At 41.5% G+C, this 26261-nt stretch overlaps 5 protein-coding genes across 6 annotated transcripts; 4 read left to right on the top strand and 1 right to left on the bottom strand.

Annotated features, from left to right (window-relative positions):
- The first annotated feature begins 421 nt into the window (after positions 1 to 421).
- Positions 422 to 4479, top strand: clp1 (cleavage factor polyribonucleotide kinase subunit 1). The gene is made up of 6 exons (XM_084010522.1): positions 422 to 515; positions 1188 to 1462; positions 1667 to 1774; positions 1877 to 1996; positions 2455 to 2592; positions 2723 to 4479. The coding sequence occupies exons 2-6, from the start codon at positions 1190 to 1192 to the stop codon at positions 3407 to 3409; spliced, it is 1326 nt and encodes a 441-aa protein (XP_083866648.1). The 5' UTR covers positions 422 to 515; positions 1188 to 1189; the 3' UTR covers positions 3410 to 4479.
- Positions 4480 to 5195: 716 nt separating this feature from the next.
- On the top strand, positions 5196 to 16590 carry LOC311013982 (palmitoyltransferase ZDHHC5-B-like). Of its 2 annotated transcripts, none has more exons than XR_014597209.1 (12): positions 5196 to 5305; positions 6753 to 8222; positions 8786 to 8907; positions 9144 to 9301; positions 9722 to 9894; positions 10040 to 10142; positions 10228 to 10319; positions 10529 to 10661; positions 11722 to 11830; positions 11988 to 12094; positions 12932 to 14051; positions 14338 to 16590. XR_014597209.1 is itself a non-coding variant. In XM_084010311.1 (12 exons), exons 2-12 carry the CDS (start codon positions 8074 to 8076, stop codon positions 14441 to 14443), a joined length of 2193 nt encoding a protein of 730 aa, XP_083866437.1. In that variant the 5' UTR covers positions 5196 to 5305; positions 6753 to 8073; the 3' UTR covers positions 14444 to 16590. The 2 variants fall into 2 exon arrangements, 1 of the variants encoding a protein (XP_083866437.1); XM_084010311.1 differs by having other exon boundaries at positions 12932 to 13872.
- Positions 15416 to 20149, bottom strand: tmx2a (thioredoxin-related transmembrane protein 2a; the record flags this gene model as incomplete). Its single annotated transcript, XM_084010332.1, has 8 exons — positions 15416 to 17224; positions 17308 to 17437; positions 17580 to 17645; positions 18142 to 18248; positions 18347 to 18423; positions 18949 to 19062; positions 19677 to 19737; positions 19865 to 20149. The coding sequence occupies 8 exons, from the start codon at positions 20147 to 20149 to the stop codon at positions 17045 to 17047; spliced, it is 1020 nt and encodes a 339-aa protein (XP_083866458.1). The 3' UTR covers positions 15416 to 17044.
- An 87-nt stretch (positions 20150 to 20236) lies between these two features.
- On the top strand, positions 20237 to 22790 carry pmf1 (polyamine modulated factor 1; the record flags this gene model as incomplete). The annotated part of the gene is made up of 5 exons (XM_084010331.1): positions 20237 to 20466; positions 21284 to 21389; positions 21498 to 21598; positions 22172 to 22367; positions 22633 to 22790. The coding sequence occupies 5 exons, from the start codon at positions 20237 to 20239 to the stop codon at positions 22696 to 22698; spliced, it is 699 nt and encodes a 232-aa protein (XP_083866457.1). The 3' UTR covers positions 22699 to 22790.
- Positions 22791 to 22917: 127 nt separating this feature from the next.
- On the top strand, positions 22918 to 26135 carry med19a (mediator complex subunit 19a). The gene is made up of 6 exons (XM_084010330.1): positions 22918 to 23264; positions 23666 to 23788; positions 24450 to 24583; positions 24720 to 24816; positions 24901 to 24995; positions 25710 to 26135. Exons 1-6 carry the CDS (start codon positions 23045 to 23047, stop codon positions 25773 to 25775), a joined length of 735 nt encoding a protein of 244 aa, XP_083866456.1. The 5' UTR covers positions 22918 to 23044; the 3' UTR covers positions 25776 to 26135.
- Positions 26136 to 26261: the final 126 nt, after the last annotated feature.

Genomic DNA, 26261 nt, shown 5'->3' with positions numbered 1-26261 from the left:
TATGAGAATGTATTTTTTTTCTTCAACTCTATTATATGTTGTTGTTTTTTTGTTTGTTTTTTTCTTTCTTTTTTTTTATCTCAAATAAAATCCAAATAGTTTTTTTTTTTGTACTGGGCAGAGGTGGAAATTAACAAAGCTACCTTAACTTAAGTTCAGCCAGTAACTTTATTTGACCACTTTAGTTACTAGTTACTTTACAAATTACGAGTTTTGCCAAGAAAGTAGTTTAACTATAACAAACTTTGATTGATAATAGGGTGTCAATTTTTTAAAATAAAAGAATGAACCTTTGCAAGTTCTCAAATTTGGAAATGTGTATCCTGGTTCACTCCATTGGTGGCGGTAATGCATCATAACGCTGTTTGCTCACCGCTTTAACACGCCAGAAGAAGAGCGAAGTCGCTATCGGTTGTAAAGTGCGCGACGTCATCATAACGCGACCAACCACAGCGTCGGCACCTCAAAAGTTTGGAACCTATTTCCAATTCTACATTAAGACTTTTAATTAATACGTAAGTACTCTACATTAATAATAACCATACCGTTCACGTTCACGAGTAGTTCACTGACATTTGGAGTATTTAGGCTCTTACCTGCTGAAATAGGGCTAAATTATTGCCACGGCTTGCTAACTGCTAGTTAGCTAGTCTTTGCTTTCAAGTGACTCGTGAGCTAATTTTTCTCTCAGTGCTCACACTTTGACTGTTACTTTAATTAAGCTATATATACTATAATCATTTTCAATAGAACACATTAAAAAAATTAGCAATCCAAAAAATAAAAAAACTATAAGCGATAGATGCACACTTTCCTCTTCCGTACCCCTTCATAGTATCTTTCTCTAGGGGAATATAAACAACATGAATAAACTCTGTGCTTATTTGTGTGATTGCGTTAACTACACTATGCTGCCATTGTGGCTTTAATTCTTGTCTAACGTTAACAGAGATGATGTTCGTCAAGAGACTTTCTAGTCAAACTTTTTAATTCAGCTTTTGTCAATATTGTTGACATTTTATAGCTTCATTGATGAGCTATGAAGAAACGTGTTAAAACAAACTGGAAATGCTAATGGAAGTACTAGAGACATTAGTACAATTTACATGGTATATTGCATGTAACTTTTCTTTATACTAAGCTGCAGCTTTTGCCATGTATTCCTAACCTCGACTCCCTCTTGACAGTCATGGCAACAGAGGCTGTGGAACCGACAAGTGAAGATGTTCCAGTACCCGGGAAGGTCAGCACCAGGTTTGATCTGGAGAAGGAGACTGAACTTAGGTTTGAGGTGGAGGCCGGGGAGGCAGCAGAACAAGTTGAACTGGAGCTCCTCACAGGAATGGCTGAGGTGTTTGGCTCAGAGCTGAACCGCAACAAGAAGTACACATTTGGACCCGGTTCCAAGATCGCAGTTTTCACCTGGCAGGGCTGCAGTGTAAATCTTTATGGGAAGCCAGAGGTGAGCATCTAAAGGAGGGTCCTTGCAAATGTGTGAATGTTTTCTGTTTAGTTATTTTCTTTTTTATGTGGGTTCTATTTTGACGTATTATTATTATTTGGTGATTTAACTCACCACCTGGGTATGGTATCATATTTATCCCTGTATTTGACATTTGGCAAATGAGAGGCTCAAATATCCAGCATCTCTTCCTCAACACCACAGGTGGCTTATGTTTCCAAGGATACTCCCATGCTGCTCTACCTAAACACACACGCTGCCCTGGAACAGATGCGAAAACAAGCAGAGCGGGACAATGAGAGGGGGCCAAGGGTAGGTTTGAATAAAAATTACTGTTTTCACGGGCATTTTTTTGCAAGCTCGTTGAGATCCCAGTAAATGCATTTTACATATACCTTGTATAATTACCTTCAGGTTATGGTGGTAGGACCTACAGATGTGGGGAAGTCAACAGTGTGCCGCTTGCTATTAAGCTATGCAGTAAGGGTAGGCCGAAGGCCAACGTTGGTGGAGCTGGATGTTGGACAGAGTGGGGTAAGATGAATGAAACACAGACTATTGAAATTAGAGGAATATCAATGGCTGTTATTTTGTTTATTTTGCATCATGTCACACAAACTTGTCTTCTTGAATTCATGTAGTGTAACTAAAGTATCTGTGTTATAGTGTAATAGTTAAGATGCCTTGATGTAGGAGCAAGCAAAGCATGCCGATGTGGCTGGTTCTGTCAATGACAATGTACAATACGTTCTGGAAAACAAATACTAAGGAGAGGTTGCGTACAGTTACCTTTTCTAGTAGACAACTGTGAAATTTCAGTTTGAGTGCCATTTTTCCATTAAGTGGTTAGTGTAGTTAACTGTGCCACTTATTGTGATATGCCATCAAGGTTCACTTAAAATCATTGAAATTACAATACTCCCACTCAACCAATGTGCTCAAGGTTTTTTAAAACTCCAATCTTACCGTGTAAACAAAATTCTGCTCTTGAGGTGTCTGTACCTGGGACAGTGTCTGCACTATGCATTGAGCGTCCAGCAGACGTGGAGGAGGGTTTCTCAGTCCAGGCTCCCTTGGTCTACCACTTTGGTTCTACTACACCAGGGACCAACATCAAACTTTACAATAAGGTGAGAAACGTGTTGTGTAACATGAGGGTACGAATTCAAAAGCCAACTGCCAAACTACAAATGTATTCTGTGTTGCCATCAGTTTTTTGTCTTTGCCCAGTTTAATCTGTTCTTTTCTCACAACGTGTAGCTGACGTCATGCTTGGCCGAGGTGTTTTCCCAGCGCTGTGAGGTGAACAGGAAGGCCAGTGTAGGAGGCTGTATCATCAACACCTGTGGCTGGGTGAAGGGCTCTGGATACCAGGCCCTTGTCCACTGTGCCTCTGCCTTCGAGGTGGACGTGGTTTTGGTGCTGGACCATGAGAGGCTCTACAATGAACTCAAACGAGACCTACCTCACTTTGTACGGGTCGTTCTCCTCCCCAAGTCTGGAGGGGTGGTGGAACGTTCCAAGGAGTGCAGGCGGGATACTCGGGATGAGAAAATCCGTGAGTATTTCTATGGCTTCCGTGGAGTGACCTTCTACCCCTTTTCCTATGAAGTGCGTTTCTCAGACGTCCGCATCTACAAGATCGGAGCACCATCCATCCCGGACTCGTGCTTGCCACTGGGAATGTCTCAGGATGACACACAGCTCAAGTTGGTGCCTGTGACACCAGGGAGGGACCTCACGTATCATGTGCTAAGCGTGAGCAGCGCTGAAGATGGAGAGGACGGTGTTAGAAAGGGTATAGTAGACAGCCCTGTGTGTGGCTTTATTGTGGTGACTAATGTGGACACACAAACACAGGTGATGAAAGTGCTGTCCCCAGCGCCCAGACCGCTGCCCAGACACACTCTCCTTATCATGGACATCCGCTTCATGGACATGAAATGAAGTGTTACTTCAGGAAAGAAGGATCTGTTGCAAAAGTAGACGTCTTGTTGAGAAGAGACTTTGTTTCTTAAGTGTCTCTTTGTGCTTCGTAGGGACTACTAAAGAGAAAAAGATTTAAGTAAACTGCTGTAAATTAAACCACATTTTATAGACCACACTGTACAGATGTTTGGTAATTTTGTGGCAAGGGTTGTTTTATCACTGCAGGAATTATTTTCTTGTCTGTTTGGTGAGCATTGTTTTTTCTCTTAAGTAATTTTTTTAAATAAACAAAACATTTTTGTGTAAATTAAACTAAGTTCCATCATTGCATATTTTCCTATCCTATGCCAGTTCACATGGTATGCAAACATTTGTGCTTTTACTTGATTACAACTTAATAAAGTCTTTTAAATTATATTCCTACATAAAACTATCAGCTATGTCCCAATTGGCATACAGTACCACTATGGCAGTAACCATTTAGTGCTGTTTATACTCTAAACACTAGCCAGGTCACTGGAGTTAATCAAATGTTCTACAGACCTACATGCTGTTGGATTTAATTTAGACACAATTTCTTTACATACAGTAAAATATCTCAAATTTAATCAACATACTGTGTAATGTCCAAATACATTTTCCCTTATTGATTCTTTACACTTTGTCTGTGCGATTGCTCTAAACGGTGGCTTTCTTCAGCAGGATGTGGCTTTGTTAAGTCAGTTGTGAAAGATTTGAGTAAACCATCTGGAGTCTGTGATGATCTGTGAGTGAAACTTTGCAAAGAAATACTTTTATCAAGCTACTGTATTATAAGCCCTTCCCAATTCCCACTAACATTAGTCCTAGCTCTGTGTTATTCATACTTCATGATGAACACAGTAGTATAATGTTGTCATTCTGTCCATTCAAATATCTGACATTTTAAAACAACTAGCAGGCCTATTTAAAGCAAAGTCACACTGCAGGAAGAATTTGATTTGATATCAGTATTTCAATTTCATTAACCTTTTATATGTTCATGTTTAAGTTTTGATCAATTTGTTTGAAATGTAATTACTCTTAATTTTAAAGACTTTTTTACCAAGTTTCTGGTGTACGATTTATTATTTGAATAATAAATAATAATTCTGTAAATGTATACCTATGTATTTATTTGTTACATTTTGTTTTACAAAGTTAATAAAGCAATGTCAGGTCTGATGTTGCCTTACATGTAAGGCAAGTATGATCCCAGGCACTTGCACAAAGTGAGACTTACATCTTATTAATTAAGATGTGCTTAATTATAAATAATTCACCCAGTATCAGGATGGATTGGTGCATCTCTACTGTTGCATATTGCTTGGATAATAATTGAATACATTTAAAATGATCCGGTATTTTACAAGGGAAAAAAGCAAAGACTACAGATAAACTATTCTTGATTTATGAATGTGGAACTTTCCAAGAAGGCATAGAAGTTTGATGGAACCATCTGGCTTAAGAGTTTTCACTATTACAACCTGCAAAAAGCATCTAAGTTCTTGAAGTAGTGAGATATCTAACAAGAAGGGACTTTTCATAAAATAGACTTCTTCCTTGCTGTTACAAAATGAGCAAAATGAGGAAAATGTTACCTTTAAATGTATTGCAAGGATACTAGTTATGTAATAAAAATGTAGGAGGGTCACAACAATATGTTTTCCTTATTGTAAATCAACACTATTACACAGGGCTGTTTAAGCCGTTTCTTGAGACCACACCTGCTCGGTCTCTGATTGGCTAGTCATCCCACCTGAAGGACGACGGACTACTTCCGGGATTCCGATGTCGGCCTAGCAAGCGAGCTTACTAGTTTGCTAGCGGCTAACTCAAGGAGGACTGTAACGACCAACACCCTAGGGCCAAGACAGCTCCTATGTTCCGTGTTAGGTATGTCCTGCGTGTTTTACCTGCTTTTTGTCGTGACTGTTTAGCCGAACGTAGCTACGTTTATCTCGCCAGTCGTCAATGAAAGCTACTCCGCGGGTGTAAAACTCCCTATGCTAGCCAGCCAGGTAGTGCTAGCTAACTCTTTTAGCTGTGGTAAAGGGTTGAGCAGTGTCGCAAAAAACTTTCGAGGCTAGGTAAGAGCTAACTGATTACTAAGTATGGGGCACGTTTAAATCGCTCACTATTTCAATGACGACCATTTCATCGAGCTAAAATATCGCAGCGTGTGTTACTTTTTAAGTAAGTTTAGGGAAGTGAGGTGTAACGTTATTTCAATGAGGTTCATTGTGGTAACGTTAGTTGTCTTGGCTGAGTCCTAGCACTGCCCTGGCCTGTTTTTGAGGCTCGGTCTATTTAACGTATGATAGTGATGAAGTGATAGTCAATCAAACGGTATGGATTCAAACAAGACATTGGCTGGCGAATAGTGTGTCACTGGCGTCGGGGATATTGATTAAAGACATTGCTCGATCGGCAATTTACGTGATGTAACGGGGCTTGCGAACCACAGATTGTTGCGGTGACATGACAGGCTCGACACAGAGATTTTAGGATTACCATCCATTATAGTCGAGGGGGGGTGTTGTTGTGGAGTAGGTGAGATGATTAACTGCTCTGTCTCGGCCACGGCTCTGGTGATTGTTGAAAAGAGGGGTGTGTCTCAACTATCGAGTTACACTGTTACTCCAGATCCGTTTTCAGTGTGCTCACACCGGACACGCTCCTTTTTCATTTGGGGATGGGGGGGATAGTGTGGTGTGTGTGAGCCGAAGACGTGCAGGCTCGTCACAGATGGCTGTCTCCGTGGTGTTTTGAATTTCCAGAAGTGGGTGGTGTCTCATTTGACATCCTCAGGGCATTGATGTGACAGTTGTGTGTTTAACAACTGCAGACGGTTGAGCAACCTGGTTTATGAGTAATGTTAATGGTGAGAAATGAGCAGGGACACTGTGTAACGCAATTTTATGGAAAGTAAAAAAGAGTTCATTAGTCAACCTGATGTTGTGAAACCTCTGTGTCTCTTATATTCCTCTGTCTTGTAACCCAACTTTCACATGGTATTATTGTAGGTACTGGTGTTGTCCATTCTATTATTATGTGTTAACTATTGAATTAGCTATTCTCTCCCAAGTATTAATAGATCAATTAATACTTGGGAGTCAATCGTTTGGTCTATAAAATATCAGGAAATAGTAAAAACTGAAATACCCATCATAGTAACCTAAAACCCAAGAGAGTTGTATTAATTGTTGAAATAGCTACCAAATTAATCTAATTAAGTACCTGTTTCAACTGTTTATTATTCACAACATTCTTTTTTGTCTACTTAGGCGTAGGTTTTGCCCACTGACTTTGCATTACTTATTTTTTTACTTTTTTTTTACAGGGGCATCGAAGAGCTGACCCACAGGGCCACTGGATAAAGGAAGAAAGGGGGGACAAAGAGGAAAAAGGGACTTAAAATGCTTCAGACTTCATAGCATCACTGCTGCACATGGCTTTGTTTAAGAGATGCAAAATGGGAAAGGAGGTCTATCTGCAGAGAATTGGGAGGTGGGATCGGTCTCTACACCCAGACCTGGCCAAGTGTGGTGACACTCCGATGACATACACAGGGCTTCTTTTTGGATTGAGTTGATTTTGTCCCCACATTGACACGAAGACTAAAGGCGGGGGTCTCACATGAAGAAGCAGACTCGCTGTTTGAGTTATTTTACTTGTAAAGGCAAGACTCGAAATCATTTTTTAAAAACATTTTTTTATCAGCTTTTTGGAAGTAAATCCCACCTGGACTTCTGTTTGACGCTGCTTCCTGTAATTGGTTTGAACAGGAATTTCTTTGTTTAGTTGTTTTGCCCTGCTGACTTAGTTTGAAACGCTGGAACTATCTCTTCCGCCGCTATCCTCAGTTTCTTCTACTCCCCAGTGCCTGAATAAGCCCTCTCGGGACAATCACAGAAGTCATCAGCAGCTGCTGCTCTTGATCCTCTGCTTTTTCTCCCCTATTTGCTTCTGCTCCTCGCCTGCTGACTATCCATCCACTACCTCTTTTATTTTCTGTTTTTTTTGTTTTTATATTCATTTTCTCTAATAGGCATGATCAGAACTATAGCACAATAGTGAGCATTGATAAAATCACTGAGTTTCAGGAGTGCAGAGAAACCTAGATTCCTCCAGTTTTAGGCGTGGGTGCATTTGTCTGTGCTTTTGTGTGTAAGCACAGAAGTGTTATGGTTGCACTGGTGCCAGGGGGCAGTGACATTAGGTTTATTTATATGAATGCACCAAAAACATTTACATTAAAGCCATACAAAATATTTATGAATTACCTACACATATTTTTGTATCACATTGCTCTTGTATAGTTTTGCTTTTGTAAACCTCTATTAAGTAATTATGCACACAAATTACATATTTACCATAAGCTGTACACATGCAAGTCAAGCTACATATTGCTATATAAAAATCCTCTGATTTTGAGCGATCATATTAGTGCCAGAAAAAAAATTTGTCTGGACATAGAGGATCCTGCATGTTTCCATTCAGTTGCTGCTTTGCATAGTGTTTTCTTTCAGTCTGTAGTCATGGCCCCTCCTCCGAAACCAACCCCACATTCGCCGTTTTGACCTGTAAAGCACCCTTTTCAGTAGGTAGACCGGAGATACCTACCTCTTTCTCTGTCTTCCTCCCCTATCTCTCTGTCTCTGATGCCGGCGTTGAGTGGTGGGGGCATTGGGGCAGGAGTAGGGGTCCCTGCTTCTGCTCCTCCCCGTCCGTTTCGTCCCAGCCGATATGTCCCGGTGTCTGCAGCCACCACTTTCCTTGTCGGATCCACTACCCTCTTCTTCTGCTTCACGTAAGTATCTCTCTCTTGCTCACATACGCAAACACACTCAAATATAGTGCAAACATGTTGCATAGAGCCTACGTGTATGTACACAGAGATGTGTCACTTCGTAATTAATAATGTTTGTACATATTTGTGTGTGCGTAGGCATGTGTAAATATCCCTATGCGTTATGTTTTAAATGTAGCTTTTGCTTTTTTGTTTAACATTTATTTATTCTGGGGAAGTTTACTGAGCACACTGGCCCTCTTTTCAGCAACACTTGTATTGTATCATGTCCCTCACAATCATATCTGTGAGCTCCCCATTTTCAATCATATTATTCTATATCTGGCCACTGAACAGCTACAATGGAGCTGTTTGCCCCGCACAAATGCTTGACAGTAGTTGTTAATAGAGTGGTGAGTGCTACTAGCTCATTCTGTGTATTACCCACAAGTGCAGGGATGCGAGCCTGCTTGTGTAATATTTACTCGCTGCTTTTGTATCAGACAAGAACATGTAGTTGACTAGTGAATTTGGCATAATATGTCAAACTGTTATCTATCTCCATCCCTTTTCATGCTGTCCAGGTGTCCATGGTTGTCAGAGTATTTATCCTCTGTCATTCCAATCTACATTGCCGTGATCTTCCTCTTCACTCTTGCCAACTTCTGTATGGCCACATTCATGGACCCGGGAGTTTTCCCCAGAGGTAAACGCATGTGAACAGTGTTGGTGTCTTTGCCCTAGAAAGCTGGTTATCTCATACCAACATATGCAATTGAGTGTTAGCAAGTACATGACAGATAATACTAAGACTAGAGAAAATCATTAATGACCACGATCCATTAGAAATTCAGTGAAATAGTATAACACAATGCAGGGAGACTCTATGATCGGGTAATATGCTGTTAGTACAGTCTCAATGTGTGTATCTGTTGTCTTTAGCGGAGGAGGATGAGGACAAAGAAGATGATTTCCGTGCTCCGCTCTATAAGACGGTGGAGATCAAAGGGATCCAGGTGCGCATGAAGTGGTGCTCAACCTGCCGCTTCTACCGCCCGCCACGTTGCTCGCACTGCTCAGTCTGTGACAACTGTGTGGAGGTACACACAAACACACACACAAACATACACACAAACACAATGGCTTGTATTGTGAACTAATAAGATTTTTTTTATATATTTTCCTCATTATTTCTTATTTCTGTTCTTATATATGTTTTACTTGTATATATTAACTTAACTAATTACTTAATATAATATTCCTTCCATTACTTTGCGTTACACATCCCTTTGTGTTTTTTGTACTGTGTGTGTAAAGTGTCTTTTTTTTTTTAATAGCAATTGCTAATTATAGTGTGACTATCTTGTGTGACGAGACCTAGATCTGTCCTATTCTTAGTTTTCCATGTGTGAGCGTGGGAGGTAGAAATTGTTTGTGGATGTGTTGAAGTTGTTCCTTCCTTGTCATTATTTTCCTCTTTGTGATATCCTTTCTGGTGCTTGTACCCTGTACTCTCTCAGGACTTTGACCACCACTGTCCTTGGGTGAATAACTGCATTGGTCGGAGGAATTATCGCTATTTCTTCCTCTTCTTGCTATCACTTACCACCCACATCATGAACGTATTTGGCTTTGGCTTGGTTTATGTCCTCCACCACCGCCAGCAGCTGGATACGCCACATGCTGCTGTTACGTATCCTTCAAGTGGCAGACTGCAGTCACAATGCTGCAGGAGGAACTATATTTATTTTAACATTTGATTTGCATTGTGATTTTAAGCCCTGTGTTTATTTTGTTTATCTTGACTCGTTGTAACCTCCTTGACACACTCCTCCCAGTATGACTGTAATGTGTGTAGCTGGTCTGTTTTTTGTCCCAGTCGCTGGCCTGACAGGGTTCCACATGGTGCTGGTTGCCCGTGGTAGGACCACAAATGAACAGGTACATTAAATAGCTACTTACGTTCATCACTGAATTCATCCGGACAGTTCACATCATTTTTTCCTCCTCCTCTCTCTCACTGTAGGTGACAGGGAAGTTTCGGGGAGGTGTTAACCCTTTCACCAATGGCTGCATGAGGAATATTTCTCATGTGCTCTGCAGCTCCCAGGCCCCCAGGTCAGTCTTCCTTTTTCTTCTGCACTCATCTATTTATTCCCCTACTTTTGCATCATTCTCCATACTTTTTCTTTTCCATTGCTCTCTCCCATTCCTTTTCCTCTGATTGTTCTCACTTGCTGGTTTAGTTCATGGAATATATGAGTGCATGCCTTCATTGTGTTTAATTTAAATTAGGATTTACATGTATGTGTATGTCCCTCTCACAGATACATGGGCCGGTGGCGGAGCCCCCAGGGAGTGGATGTGCAGCCACCATTTCTTAGACCGCCCCTCACTGAGGCTCAGCTAGAAGCCAAGGTCCTGGACAACGGCATCCAGAATGACCGACACAGCACCAGGGTAATGCACAAATACAGGAGATCTATATGTGGATGTTAAGATGTAGGAACTCCTCAGAGATTTTCATGTTATTCAAGAATTATTGATACTGAATTCTTGACTCTATACGTTGATATGGGGGAAATTGTTCTTTTTTTTCTTCTTCAATGGAGATGTAAATCTTATTTTGGGGGCTAATATTATTCAACATCTATATTAGAAATTACATAATTATTACCAGGTTGTTATTTCAGAAGTCTTACAGATGCATAGGAGCAAAACTAAACTAATAATTCTGCAAAGTTTCCAGTTAATATGGTGGTTCGATCTTTGGCTGCTCGAGGCAAGACGTGAACCCAATGGCTATGCCATTGGTGTAAATGGGTGAATCTAGACATGTAGTGTTAAGTGCTTTGAGTCATTGGAGGACTAGAAAAACACTATATAAATACAGGTACCATGATTTAGGTAATTATGGAGGACATCCACACTGGGGCAACTTTGCATGATAGTTAAAAAGGTTTGGGATAGCTGTGAGAGGCAGAGGTTGGTTCAGGATGGTGGTAATGTTAATGGTGTGCAGTCATGAGGAGCATGCAGTACAGAAGATCAGAAATGTCTCGTTTTTAATGGCATTTATTTCTCTTTTCCTGCTACGTTCACAAAGTGAATAAGAGTATAAAATACAAGAAAAGCATACCTCATCTGGATAATGTAGTCATGTGTTGGCAGCTGCTTAAGAGGGCGCAGGCAAAAAATAGTTGCATCAGTGGGTTTGAATGTTTATCAGATGCCAAAACCTTGAACAATGGTTTATGAAACAGGAATTCATACCTCTAAGAAGTTGTTATGGAAAAAAGCATTCCATCATATGTTGCAACAATTACAAGGTAAAAAATGGAAGTGCACGGCTCAAGTTACAAAATAATTTGCAATTGGCAGGCAAGTTCTGAGTCAAACGTTATTGCTGGACAACTCTGTTCCGATCATTAATTTCGATGAATTTTGATCCAGCACATTCTGAACATGGCCTGATACGATATGCCTCGGCTTGCCTAACTTCTCCGTGTGTCTTCTTCAGTCCAAGAGCAGTCTAGATCAGATGGAGAGCCAGTCAGCTGATGCAGAGCCTCCACCTCCTCCGAAGCCAGAGCTGCGTTACCCTGGTTTGCCCCGTGCTGACACAGAGGGTAAGACGCACATACTCACGCACAATACATCCGCAAGTATATCACCTCGCATGTCAACGTCGAAGTGTGACCATCAAGTGCAGCCCAGGTTTTATAGATCAAGTGTTTGTTTTGCAGTCACAACTTCTCTAATCACTTTTGATTTCTTGCCACTCAGAGAGCAGCTTGTTGACTGAAGCTCCGCCTACGCCGTCAATGTACAAATACCGACCAGCCTACAACAGTCCAGGGAGGAACCACACTGGACTCGCACACCCAAACAAGGTACCTGTAAATATACACTTGCACAGGTATTGGGTATAAATTATTCACATAAACTAACGTAGATACTCTAAATTAAGACTGTTAAGGGAACAGCTTATAGTGAAGTTAACCGCATGTCTTCAGCCGATTTAGAAACACAGATGCATGCAAGACTCTTAATGTATTCTTTTTAATGCACACAACCTTGTTTATTATTGCATAGCAAGATTGATTTAGCATTTGTAAATAACCTTATTTCACAAAAACAATGTGAAGAGAACACAACAAACAATCTCCAATATCCCATGGATTGCTGTGATAAATGATCTGGTGGCTGATATGCCCTTACGTTTTTTATTTCCCTTGTGGTTAATACCATGCCCCTCTTTTTTTTGTTTTTACTTTGAATTGATCATTCAGTGGCCATCGGTTGATCAGTAAGTCTCAGCTAGTGTCATCTGTGTGTACTCCTTTGGGTGTCTCTGTGTTTGAGTGGATCTGTCCTTTCCCCTGAGACTGCATTGACTGGAATGTGTAGTTCGTGTACCGTATGTATTTGTATTTCCATTTATGTGTCGATACACAGTCTTTGACATGCAGTGTCAGTGCTTGTTCAAGCTAGTCAATGTCTCCAAACTAGTAGTGTGATGATGGATTAGAGCACCGGTCAAGCATCCAACTTCTCCCCACCACTCTTTTTTTTCTATTAGAATCAGTAGAAAAACAATTGTTTTGTGTTATTATCTATTGCTCTGGTAACATTGTGATTTTCATCTTTCTCCCCCCCTCCTTTACTCCTGCCTTCATTTTCATCACACTCTTCCTCCCCCCTCTTTTGTCTGTTTCTCCTCCTCTTAGATGATCCGTGGGGAGAGTCTTGACTCTCCATCGCCCTCCATCCTCCAGTCCAGTCGTCAGCCTAGCTATCGTTCGGAGCCAAGCAGCCTGGACGGGACCACAGTGGTGGGGGGAGGTGTCGGGGCGCGCAGAGGGGGAGGAGAGAGAGGTGAGGGCCCCGGAGGCCCTGGTGGGACTGCTGGGGTGATGCCAGGGGGCATGTCGGGTTACTCCCTGACAGGGCGCTCTTACACCTCTTACCCATCTTCTCTGGTTCTGTCCACTGGTGGCTCTCGCTCCTCTAGCCTGCGCTCAGCGCACACGGCACACAACCCGCTGGCCACGCTCCAATCAGAGGGCACCACAGACACCAGCTACAAAAGCCTGGCGAATCAAACGCCTCGGAATGGCAGCCTGTCCTATGACAGCCTCCTGACACCATCCGAGAGCCCAGAATTCGAGTCGGCAGCTCACGAGCTGTCGCCGCAGAAGCCTCGTGCTCCATTTCCCTCAGCGACTTTAACAGGCCAGTCTGAGGTGGTGTCACCCAGTAGCCCGCTGCAGGGCTACACATCGCCCTTCCTCTCAGCTCAGATAGCCCAGCAGAGGGAGGGGCAGCTGCTCCAGGGCTCTGCCACTTTCTCCTCCCCCCACAGAGCCTATCTGCGAGCTGTCAGCCCGCCCCCTTCCTCCTCTGGGCCTCCTGAGATCCAGCACCTGCTCCAGCATAACCAGGACTCTTCTTTCCGAGCCCCTCGTAACCTTTCCTCCTCATCCTCTTCCCCTGGGGCTCGCTCACCAGAGCCCCCTGTCTCCCCGCCACCTCGCGGTCTCTCCCTCGGCAAGTCCCAGTCTTATATTGGGGAGGCAGGTCCTCAGCACAAGCCTCGGCCCTCAGGAGGAGGCATTGTGCTGGGAGGGGGAGGAGGGGGAGGAGCCGGAGGCGGGCAACAGGCTCCACAGTGAGTAGTGATCCATCACCAGATCCTTCAGCCTGCTACTCTTCCGCCTCCTTTTCCTCCTAATTCTCTTCTTCTTCCTCCCTGGTTTGTGTCAGCCCTCTTCTTCCTCCTTGACGTGTGAGTTTTCCTTTTCCTGCTCCACGGTTTACAGTCAGTCTTTGCTTTTTAGTGTTTAACAGGTGTGTATGTTAGTTTTACTGGTGGACATGTGGATGAGTGTAAAAGCATGTCAGTATCTGTGAAAGCATGCTTAACCAAACTATTTACTTGTAGTCTTTTCTGTACTTGTCCTTTTCTTACCCACTAGTTGCCAAATGCCTTACAAGATCATGTTGCTGTTTGTCCTTGTTTGCTGTGATTTTTGAGGTAGAACCACTCACCTCCACATCCATTTATCCTCTCTCCTCACCCCTAATCTGCCTTCCCCGCTCCTCCCCTCCCCTCTTCTGATGACTGTCCAATCAGATTCACCTCTCGTCCAGTCTTGGCCAATCACACCACATCCAAACCAGGGGGTGGAGTGAAGAAGGTGACGGGCGTCGGAGGGACCACCTACGAGATATCGGTTTGAGTGACGGACATCCTTCACGATCAACGATGGGGGAGGGGAAGTCACTGGACTTTTCCCACTTGTCTCTTTCCTGAGCTGGACATTATTCACGACTGCAGGCTCCTGAAAAATGACTGTTTTCTGCTGGAGGACTAAAGAAGCAGGCCTGTCTGGTACTTACTTTGTTATATTTTTAATGCCACTGGCATTCTTCACTTCTGCTAGCCTTTCAGATTGGAACAAAAGAGTAAAAGGGGGCACTTCATTTTTCACCAGATCAAGTCGACTCCATTTAGCCACTTTGTGAGCCATAGACTAATATGACGATATCATCCAGCTGCATACAGATATGTCTATGGAACACATGTAGGTATTCATTGATTTGCTTTTTTTATTTGGTACATTAGCACAGAGTTTGACAAGCGTGTCCTACACTTAAGGAAAGGATGGCCTTCTTCAAGTTGATGTAGAGTTTTAAGCAGGAGGATTTGGGACTGTTGACCAATAGAAACGTCTTCTCCACTGTCTGGACCACACAACCTGTTTAAGTCCAAACTATAAACACAGTATCATTTTAGTTTTCTAAAACTTTTTTTAAATATTATTTTATATAGTTGTATAAAATCTTACATATTATTATTGAGTCAACTTGTCAGGTATTGAAGATGACTTTGGATGAGGGTGGCAGATGTACTGTGTGTAATTATTCATGACAATGATTTCAAATCAGTTGCCTGTTTTTATTTTAATGGCTGCATCAGCCACTCATGAACTCTTGCTGGAATTTTCATCGTCCAAAGAGAATGATGATCGTTTGGTGGACAGCTGAAGTGGCAAATAATTGAGCTTATTTTTTTTGAAAAGCCACAAAGAAATTCTGAATCATAATGCAGCACAAGCATCTTTGTGGAATGTACGCTTGTAATGTTGATGCTAGAGACGTTATGCAAAATCTGTTAGTAGCTTTAAGACCATTGTATGTCTTTTTCGGTGTTTTGTTTTTCTTATTATTTTCCTTCCATGTTTTGTAAGTCAATCAAGATGCTAGCAGAACCATAAACCTTTAACAGATGGCCAGCCAAATAGGGGCAGCGAGGGAAGGGCTTATTTATTTCACCACACAAGACAACCTTGTAGTTTTGGGCACAATTTCAAACCGGTCTCTACCAGTCCTTTTTTGAGGGTGAAAAAAAAGACATGAATATTTTTTATGAAAAAGACTTTATAAATGAAATTGTGAATGTGCTATGCCACTGAATAGAATTTCAAGGAGGGACTGGTTTGCAATTGGAGACTGTTGAATATTGTTTTTGTTTTTTTTGCCTTGAGACCATTCATAGTGAAGCATGCACATTTTTATTTTTTTCTATTGGTTTGTATTTTCTACACTTTTCAGAGGAAAAAAATGTAAGGCTGATTCGATTTTTGTTATTGACTTAAAAATTTCCATCAAGGTACATCAAGTGTTTTTTTATTATTTTTAAAACCAAGTTGTTCATGTTCAGAAAGGAATAATTAGAGGAAGAGACGTGTATGAGTTTCAGGACTGGGCATTACAGTTATGGTTTTATTTATTTTATTTTAACTTTTTATTTAAATTTTTTTTATCATGACCTACAGCGGTGTTAGTCGTAGAATGTTAAAGCTGGATAACTGTAGCACGTCTTTGGGAAAGTACATGCTTGAAGCACACAAGTATCGTTCAACCCAAACGACTGTTACTAGTTTTCAACCCTCTCCTAGAGTATGTCTTCAGTGTGCATGTCATTTTTGTTTGTCGTGCTGAATGCTTCACTGGCGTGCGTACTTGTGAGAATATTGTCAAAAGCCCACCGGGTTGATGTGTCGGTGGTAACAAGAAAAGGTGTATCATTAATGGCTCAGACAGCCGTCATAGAGACATAAAGAGAATGTGTGTGACTTTTCTTCCTGCTCCGGGCCAAGGGTGGTGGCCACTGAACAATTTGAGACTATGTGAGTACAGTTAGTATACTTCTATGCGAGATAAAATATGGCTATTGTGGGCTGTGATGAATGGAACGTGTTTCACAAATATCTGTATTGAGTACATTAAAGACATTTCCAAAATGGCCTTACAAATTTTTAAAAAGATGTCTTCTCAGAATAAAAAGGTCAAACTGATAAACCAAATGTGTCATGAATCTAAACTGTGCACTTTATTTCAGTTTTATCTCTCCACTTTTACTTTGGTTTTGAAACATGAGACATCATGTAAACACACTAATTGCAAAATACAGGCAGCAGAAGTTTACACACATTGATGAGATGTTAATGAAAAATCAATCGTTACAAAAAAAAGCATTTGTTCTCAAATAACTTAAGTAATAAATGTAATAAAACGTCCCAAATCATTGCTCATCTTTTGCGTAGCTGCATTCAAACCAAACTGCATCATACCCAGTCTGACCAGGGAACCATGGTCCAGCTTTTTTGGGCATGTATTTGCTACAGTAAAGACTTAGCATAGACATCACATCTAGTAGTGTTTAAAACCGTTTTCCTCTCTTTGTCCCATATTACTCTGGACGATGGCACTAATGTAAGGCATGGCAATGTAGTAGGAAAAGAACGACTTCATGCAGCCCCTCTGCATCATCGCCTTTACTGGTCTTTCTTGCTCTCTGTGGGCTGCTCTGGGTTGATGGTTTCAAGAGGGAGCTCGTTGCTGTCCTCCTCTGGCTGAGTGCCGTCCTGCTCCTCTTCTTTCAAACCACGACTTTTGTTCAGCTTCTTGGATTTTTGGAAGAGCTCATTGAGGTTAAACTCACGGATAATGTTCTCCTAGGAATTAAATAAGATTAATCTTAGCGCATTTGTGTGAATGGTACAGTACATACTCTGTTTTAGTTACAGACGACGCTTACCTCATTGAATGTCCAAGAAACAGCTCTCCCTTTACTGTCTACCATTGGACGTCTCATCAATTCCCGCCCTCCTTGGAAAAGCATCAGTGAGGGCAGCTGCTTGGCCAAAGGAGAAGTACTAACCTTGTACCTGTTCAGAAATCAATCACGGTACAGTCAATACAAATAAATGGTCAAATTTGTGGAAAGCATAAACAAACAATACTGTGTCGTTAAACTCCTGCTGCATCATTAACGATGAGCCAAGTGGAAAAGTGCTGAAAATGACCAACCTCTCTGAAACCTCCCCATAGCGTCCGATGTCCACCTTCCCAAACCTGAGTCCAGCACAGTTGTACCTATGTAGGGGAAGATGCATGAGATATTTATGCCTCGTGTCAGCACTTTAATCCAACAGCATAAGTGTGATTACTGAAGGAAACATTCAAAGCATTTTTTAAATAATTTACAGGTTATTTTGTGTATTAATGTACAGAAATGCAGGGTGGAATCTGGAAGATAGTTATTTAGTCTTCCACTGAATAAATCATGTAGCAGAAGGCTCTTGTCTGTCTCATTGGGACTAATTGTCTTCAAGCAATACACTAAGAAAGTCAATGGATATCATGGTTGCTTATTTAACTAGAATTATGACTGGTGATTTGTGGATTTATAGTGTTAAGTGTGTATTTGCCTAGTGTTTTGTCTTGAACAAAGGGCCAGCCGATCACGACTGTATCTGATCTACCATTAGTGACTAATTAACTTGAGGGAGGACATGGGCTAACCCTGACTCAGACAATGCAGGCCTCTGTATCTTGCGAACAGAAGGGCCTATATTTACTGATCCCTTACTTGAGTGAAAGGTCGGCAAAGATAGGAGCAAAAGACTGGCAGTCAGAGGACCAGTTGGCATAGAATTCAACAATCCAGGTCACACGACTGTCTTGCTGCAGCTCCTCCTAATGACAACAAATTAGATCAGAACAGATTACGCAGGTGTAGATATCCATCATCCACATCTACTGAATTTCAGGAGAGCCTGTAGTGGACCACTCACGTCGATGGTCTTGTCGCTGAAGTACTTGATGTACTCGGGGCCCATGTAGAGAGGTGGCTTACAGGTCATGACGAATGCTGGAGACGAGGCACAGATAAACAGGTTGATACGTTTACATAACAGAGACTTCCAGCGACTGAAAACAATGTCTAAATGTTTTACATCTTCTAAAGCTACAAAACTCTCAGATTAGGTTTATAATAAATCTACACTTAAACCTAAGAGGCATTGTTTGGGGTTACCTCAGTGGAATAGGTGCTCACCCACACTTGAGTCAGAGCTTTAACCTTTAGTGGTGATGTCCTAAGTACTCCAAATGCAGTTTCTTTTGTGTTCATGTTAATCGTTTCCCCCAAATGTCACCTCTAATAAATCATTTCTTGAGGGACACCATGCATCCGTAATGGTGTCACAAGACTCATTTTAATTGCATTACTTTGGAGGTGAAGGTAACGGGCCTGTACCCTGCTGTCTGGTTGTAAGGAACACTACTATGATGTGTCGGATTAAAAGTAGTTTTCCACAAAAATTGCATCTCATAACTCACATTTGATATTGAGTGGGGCAGTATCTGTAATAATAAGGGTTATAGGGCCACTGACCGACACACAATGCGAGGTAAAGGATGCCGAGCCGGATGTCAAGCCTGAAAAAGAGGATGGTGTTGGCCACTTTGCTGAACAGGAACAAGTTGCCTATGTGCTGGTCCAGCGTGACTGAGAGAGAGAGAAGAAGAAGAAGAGAGGACAAGCAAGGTCAGAGAGGAAGGCAAGGTTACACTGCAGTTGTAATGTTTACACAACAAAGCAACGCTTTTAGCAAAGCACTTCCTGCATGTGGCTAACTGCAGAGCCTCTCAGGATTTTAAACGGTGACACATTAAGTCACAAATACCTATTTGGTTGAAGTTTAACATTGAATACCCACTATAGGACACACATTCACAGGTTCCTGTCTGTTAGATATGATGTCCAACATAATCACATGTACTGTAGGGCTGGGCCACATGGAGAAAATCAAAGATCAAAATCTGTTCAATATTTCAATGAGACTAAACCCATTTCACGATATTGATAATCTAATGATAGCTAGTCATATCAGGATATAACATCGATATATTGCCCAACCCTACATAACTATAGTTTAGCATAAAGATTAGGTTTGATTTGGTGACACAATATTGAGCATCACCTGTTTAGTGAATGGGCCAGCTTTTATGCCGTGACTGTTTACACAATAAACAAAACATTAGCCATGTTGGTTTATACACAAAGAAATACGAGCGTGCGCAGGTGCACGCACGCGCGTGGTTGGTCGGTCGGTTACTTACTCGCTCTTCTGTTCTTCATCATCACTATTGCACTAAGAAACATAAGAATCTCCACCTCTCTCTATAAAAGAAGACAAAACACGAAACAACTTTGTGATACGCGAGTAAGCCAACTCATTTTACAGGAGCTAACTTAGCTGCGCCGTAATTAGCCGCAGAAAGCGCAACGCTAGCCGAACCACGCTCACCCAGTCAAAGTCGCAGGAGTTGCCGTCCTCTCGCTGGGTCGCCAGGTGCTCGCACAGACCGGGAGCCTTTCGGACGATCACGAAGGCGACGGTCATGAAGACAGAGGTGATATAATACGGTTTCAGCAGCCATTTGTAAATCTGAGGTAAGTGGTACAAGAAAGTACAGACTCCTGTGATGAGACCCATGTTGGCAGAGACGACAGTCAACCTCGAGGGGTTTGAGGAGGAATGACAGCTGGAAGTAACTGACAGACCTGGCGGCCGCCGGTTCGAACTGCGCATGTGCCAGAAAAGAAACACATTTCGTATTTTTTGGGTGCAGCGACTTGCCGTAGATTCGGCGGGTACTGCAAAACAGAGAACCTGAAAATGGAGGAAAGCGAAGTCCCACCAACACAACAGGAGACGGTAGACAACATTTGTGTTAAAGACGTCGCTGTAAACCAGAATAATGAAGCTACAGGAGAGGTTTCCGCACAGATGTCAAACCCTGAAGCAGTTTGTAAGCCGTCCCAGGGCACAGAAGGTCGGTATAAGAGGCTGAAGCTGTTCGACAAAGTGATGCAGAAGAGCCTGGAAAAGTTAATCGATCATGCCAGGTAACGCCATTTGTGTGTATACTGGAAATCTGTCCAGAGAAGAACGTATGCAGAAGTCTCCCGTTATAGCTCTCTTGTTATTATTACAGCATAATTAAATAAAGATTGCACGAGAGGCGCAAATCGGAGTTGAATAAGTGTGGTGATAACGCTAAAGAGGAGCTACAAATCGTGTGTGAGTGGTTTCATGATCACAGCTGGTGTGAAGGACTGAAAGCTCAGAAGTATTGTAAGTGATGATCATGACATTGACTATTCTTTCATAGGAAGTGGCCAATGCAGTCCTCAATGAAAATACTTTTTTTTTTAAACAAATATGTTGGATTGTAATATTTTGGATACCTTAACAAAAATAATAATGACTGCCTCATTGTTCTAGTTCTCTACAATTTGTTTTTCATAAAATAACAGTGTTTCTTTGGGTGCAGCAACAAATTATTTTTATTTTAACTATCTGTTATTTTATTGATTAATCAATAAATGTTAGGTGTCAGAAAATAGTGGGGAAAAAAACACAGAAAAGTAATGACTCCAAATTGCTTGTGTTGTCTAACTAACAGTGAAGCACCCAAATATATTCAATTTAAATAATATAACGAAGAAAAGCAGAAAGTCCTTACATTTTATAGCATGGCGTCTTCTCTGGATGAATGAACAACAAGGAATCGATAATCAAAATTGTCACTATCGATTATTTTTCTGTCGTTCGATTTACAGATTAATCAAATAATCATTTTAGTACTAGACTGGTTAACCGAGAATTGATTTGGGGAAAAGCCACAATAAGCTGCACTTTTGACACTGCTTTCACTCACAGCTTTAACAGATTATCCAGCGCGTTTCATCCACTGTACAAGAAGAACCCACAGAGGATGGAGAGCATTCACAAGCAGTTCATTGAGGAGTTGCAGAGGACTATACAGGTGCAGCACATCACACAGTAAAACTATGTATTAAAAAAATACTTGTTCTTTGTATGATGTGTGTATGCACTTGTCTGCTTACACCAATGCCTGTGTGTGTATGTGAAGGAGGACATCAGCAGATTGACTGAAGAGGGTCGGTTAGAGGTCAAACTGAATGAGCTGGACAAACTGGAGTGTGCTGCCAAGAACAATACAGACCCTGCATGGTCAGTAGACAGCATTAAAAACCCTTCACCTACCATCACTTCCTACTTCCTTGACAATTAAATCAATGGGTTACATGTCAAGGTTTTGATGATGTATGCCCATTTCCCTCTAAGACACTTGACCCCATTTGTCAACATGTGAATACTGACATCCACCTGATCCTATTACTGCCACTCATTTAAATACATATGTGAAAAAACTACTACTTGAACTGATAACTGATAAATATATTTTAAGATTTTAAATGGACTCATGGTGGGAATGTCCACAATTCTTCAAAGTGGATGCATAAAGATACACAGGGCAACATTTGGACAGTTGTTCGGTAACATTACCAATGACATGACCCAGCATTGTGTTAATCAATCACAGCATTATATCGTTGATCAATCCTATCTTATGAACACTTGTATACACTGTATTTTATGCTCTTGTGTACTAACAACCCTGTAATATATGTGCATTGCCTTTCTTGCCATTCTTTATTGCATCACCACTGTACCATTTCCATTTTGCAACATGATTTAAGTACAAAACATGTTAATCCTTTACCCTCTCATTTGTTTTGTTAGGCGGCCGAGTGGGGTTCCTGAGCAAGACATTTGCAGCTTTTTGATGCCGTACTATCAAAAGCAGGAGGCCTACATGCGACTGGAGTTGAAAAAGATTCAAGCGGAGAATGCTGCCCTGGCACAGAAAGTTCAGGCTGGAAGAGATAATCTCGCTCAGACTGAACATCGTATTTCCACCACTGTTGATGAGTGGAAGGTGAGAAACTGGATAACAGTCACACAAAAAAAAATTATTTTATGTCTCAGGTATGTTATAGTAACTTTAATATATTGTAAATGGCAGTGATGTTTTTTTTTTAATTAAAAAAATAAAAGGGAAAATAGATTGTTTTGCAGATACAGTTTGAAGCAGGACACCGTTTATGCTGATGAACAAAATATACCCATAACCTATAACCCAATTATATGAAATAGAAATTTGCCCTGACGGTTTTTTTGTATTTGTTTTTTCTCACTTTCAGGCATCTGTCACTGAGTTTGAAAAGCTGGCATCTTCTCTTTGCCCTGCTGATGTCTTTGATGTGTGATCTTCAAATTATTTCCCCTGCAGATACATCTACTAATTTAACTTTACATATTCAGTTTGTTCACTATGCCTGTTTGTCTGAAAATAAACTTAAAATTTTGGATATAAAAATGTTTTGTGACCTCAGTGATTATATCCATGGGGGCCAATATATCAATCATTATGGTAATGTGCGGGTCTATGCCTGGTATTACGGCACATGGGCCATGAAAATAATGCCACAAAGAAGTGAAGAGTAGCGTTCACACACGAATGGAGTCGTGGTGAACATCGTAACAATTAACAGGCCGCACGCTTGAGGAGACCGGCTTTTACTTTCTATATAAATGTATTATTTATGATTAGATATGACGGAAATGTTTTCAACGCTGTACGGGCAAAATGAAGCCCAGGGACCGCCCGGCTCTTCGTCTCTGGGTTTCGGACAAGGGAAACCTCCGCCGCCTCTTCCACAGAATCAAGTCTCCATGACGGGGCAGATGCCACCGCAGCTCGGGGATGAAGGGCCTGCACTGCGGAAACCCGGAGCGATGAACGAACCTTTCTACTTACTACGGGAGCTTCCCGGTACCGTCAAATTATTATTACTGTTGTATTTGTTATATGTTATGTCTGTTAAATAAACAGTTAGGCTGTTATCAAGGGTTGCTAAGCAGTTTGTAAACAACGCTAGCTAACAAGATACGTGTTCGCGAAAACATCGAGTAAGCTAATTACTGGTATTAACCCTCTTGTTTTCAGAGGTTGTATCTCGGGTGTGTGAAACAAAAACATCCACTTTAATTAATTGTGTTTTAACTCGGCTGTGTTTTAAAGTTAAACGTGATGTAGCTTAGCATCTGAGTAACATTAGCTCCGGTTGGACCTAGAGATGTTTTGACGAGATCGTTACCTACTTTGCAAGATGTATGCATTAGTTACACAGGACATGACATGGATTGTACTGACATGAATGTGTTTGTGTTCAGTGGGAAACGAGCTGACGGGAAACACCAACCTCATCACGCACTACAACCTGGAGCACGCTTACAACAAATTCTGTGGCAAGAAGGTGAAGGAGAAGCTCAGCAACTTTCTGCCCGAGTTACCAGGTGGGTTAATGGGAACAAACGTGGTCTAAGAGTCAGGTGCTAATAACTGAGGATGCGCACATCTCATTAGAAGACTAAGATAGTGATTTGTGTTGAACTCAGGACACTAGTTTCCATGCTTCTTTATCCTTGATAGCTGTTTATTATATTACAAGTCGACCCATTGTAACACTCAGTTTCATTGACAGTTGGCGATAAGCGTTGCCAGAAACTGCCTTTTAATGGTACCCCTTCTTCTGTAGATTTTGAAATAAACACCAGTTCACAGTTAGAAACATTCCAGATGTGTCCTAGTTTATTTCCTGTCACAATGCATGTGAATGACATTATCTTACAGGAAGTAAATAGGGACCAAAGCTGTTGCCAAGCAATGCAAATGTAAACGTAAGACAGGTAGCTGACTTCATCGTTGTGTTTCTGATCCGTAAACGACAACAATAAACATATCGATGAAAATGATACCAGCATGCCACTTTCTTTAAAACATTTGTTTCCCATCCAAATGCCTTCTGATTGATTGTTAATTGAATTTAACACAGCAGAACACTTTTACGTCTTTATAGACGTGTGTTCAGTGCTCACCATATCAATCGTTCCATCATTTGAATGATCTCTGAACTTCCCCCTCCATCCAAATTGTCATTTTTCTTCTGTGCTGCAGGTATGATCGACTGTCCGGGCACTCAGGATGGCAGCTCGTTGCGCTCTCTGATCGATAAGCCACCAGTGTGTGGGAACTCCTTCAGCCCACTGACAGGCGCTCTGCTCACAGGCTTCAGACTACACACAGGACCGGTACTTAGCCTACTGAATATATTATAACAGTATGATGGCTCTTTAGAAAGCATATCCTGGCCTGTAGGTATCCTTCATTTCCTAATGATATTGTTTCGTTCAGTATCTGCATGTGCTTTTGTGTTTGTTTTCCCAGCTGCCAGAACAGTACAGATTGATGCACATACAGCCTCCAAAGAAGAAGAGCAAACACAAGCACAAACACCATCGACCACAGGACCCATTACCACAAGGTTTGTGAAACTATACATGTACACTAAGGCAAATAAACGCAACATGTTTCAGCCCACTGAGCTGCTTATTTTTTCACGTCACAGAAACTCCATCAGACACTGATCCCAAGAAGAAGAAGAAGAAGAGGGATGACGATCCTGACCGCAAGAAAAAGAAGAAAGACAAGAAAAAGAAGAAGGTAAGAAAGTCTAACAAGAACCAAGTCATTCATAAAGTTATTAGGCACTATTATGCGTCCTAATGGAGTTATGGGCAGAGATGGATGGCCAACCTAGAACCTTGTCCTGATCGCAACTACACTTAACCCATATCATACTTTATTCTCTTAAAATTATAATTAATACCAAGTTTTTCACGAAATACTGAAACATTTCCAGTTTTAAACTAAAAACTATGTAGAATGATTTTTGGCCACTAGAGAGTGACAGAGCTTCAAAGCTAGCTGGCAGGAAACAGATCTGACTCATTTTTTTCTATATAAAGTTATGGCTTTCCTATTTATTAACGGTATCAGATATGTAACAACATCCTATTATGTTTTTTGCCAAACATGTAACCAACTCGATCCCAGAGATCCTGACCGTTTGAACAAAATGTCATTCATTGTATTGTTTATGATAGGTCTCTTTGCAAGACATCTTAGCAACCTGATCATAATCACCCAGAGGCACAGGCGGGTCACATCCCCCAATATATGAAACATGGAAATCCCCACCAGCGTCTTCTAAGGACTTATAGAAAGCTAATTTGTTGGCCTCAGTATTCCAAAGCAATCCAACTACAGACTGTACTGGATGTGTTGGCTCACACGTGAAGTAAAAAAGAGTCTGTGTAAATCATCGCCGATGCACATCTAAATCAGTACATTATTGTGCTCTCTGTCCCCATCCAGAACCGCCACAGTCCCGACCACCCCGGTCTTGCTGGATCACAACCCAATAGCAACAGCCTCAGATAGACAGGATCACGATGTGTGCATGCCTGTGTTTGAATGAGTGTGTGACTGCATTTTGTAAGACAATGAGTGTTTGTTTAACAGAAAATTGTATTATTGGGTATGTTTAATGAGTGTGTGTGTGTGTGTGTGTGTGTGTGTGTGTGTGTGTGTGTGTGTGTGTGTGTGTGTGAGAAAGGAGCAGCGACACAGTAGATGCGTGTGATGATGGAGACAAATCTAACAACAGTATAAAAGGCAGAAAGCTGCTGAGATGTGTGGTGATATGGTTGACTGGCAGACGCTGTATGTATGTATCTCCTTTGATTTTTTTGTGATATCTTTTGTCCACAATGCCAAAATCAAATAAACCTTTGGTTATTATCTTTCTTTGTGTTTGTGTCTCCTTGTAAAACAAAGTGGGACATTTATATGATGCGGTCTACATAGCATGACCCACTAACACCCCCCCCCCCCCCCCCCCCCCCCCCCCCCCCAAAAAAACCCTTA

This window comes from Eutrigla gurnardus (assembly GCF_963514095.1).
Source record: "Eutrigla gurnardus genome assembly, chromosome: 5".
Classification (NCBI taxonomy): domain Eukaryota; kingdom Metazoa; phylum Chordata; class Actinopteri; order Perciformes; family Triglidae; genus Eutrigla; species Eutrigla gurnardus.
Note: the sequence above shows the minus strand (reverse complement) of the source record. Positions and strands in the feature narration are given on the sequence as shown.

Coding starts and splice junctions, on each gene's coding strand:
- clp1 (XM_084010522.1), top strand. CDS start 1,190: ATGGCAACAGAGGCTGTGGAACCGACAAGTGAAGATGTTCCAGTACCC. Junction 1,997..2,454: donor TGGATGTTGGACAGAGTGGG/GTAAGATGAATG, acceptor TCTGCTCTTGAG/GTGTCTGTACCTGGGACAGT. Junction 2,593..2,722: donor ACATCAAACTTTACAATAAG/GTGAGAAACGTG, acceptor CACAACGTGTAG/CTGACGTCATGCTTGGCCGA.
- LOC311013982 (XM_084010311.1), top strand. CDS start 8,074: ATGCCGGCGTTGAGTGGTGGGGGCATTGGGGCAGGAGTAGGGGTCCCT. Junction 11,831..11,987: donor GCCCCGTGCTGACACAGAGG/GTAAGACGCACA, acceptor CTTGCCACTCAG/AGAGCAGCTTGTTGACTGAA. Junction 13,873..14,337: donor GGCGGGCAACAGGCTCCACA/GTGAGTAGTGAT, acceptor CTGTCCAATCAG/ATTCACCTCTCGTCCAGTCT.
- med19a (XM_084010330.1), top strand. CDS start 23,045: ATGACGGAAATGTTTTCAACGCTGTACGGGCAAAATGAAGCCCAGGGA. Junction 23,265..23,665: donor CTTACTACGGGAGCTTCCCG/GTACCGTCAAAT, acceptor GTTTGTGTTCAG/TGGGAAACGAGCTGACGGGA. Junction 24,817..24,900: donor ACAGGACCCATTACCACAAG/GTTTGTGAAACT, acceptor TTCACGTCACAG/AAACTCCATCAGACACTGAT.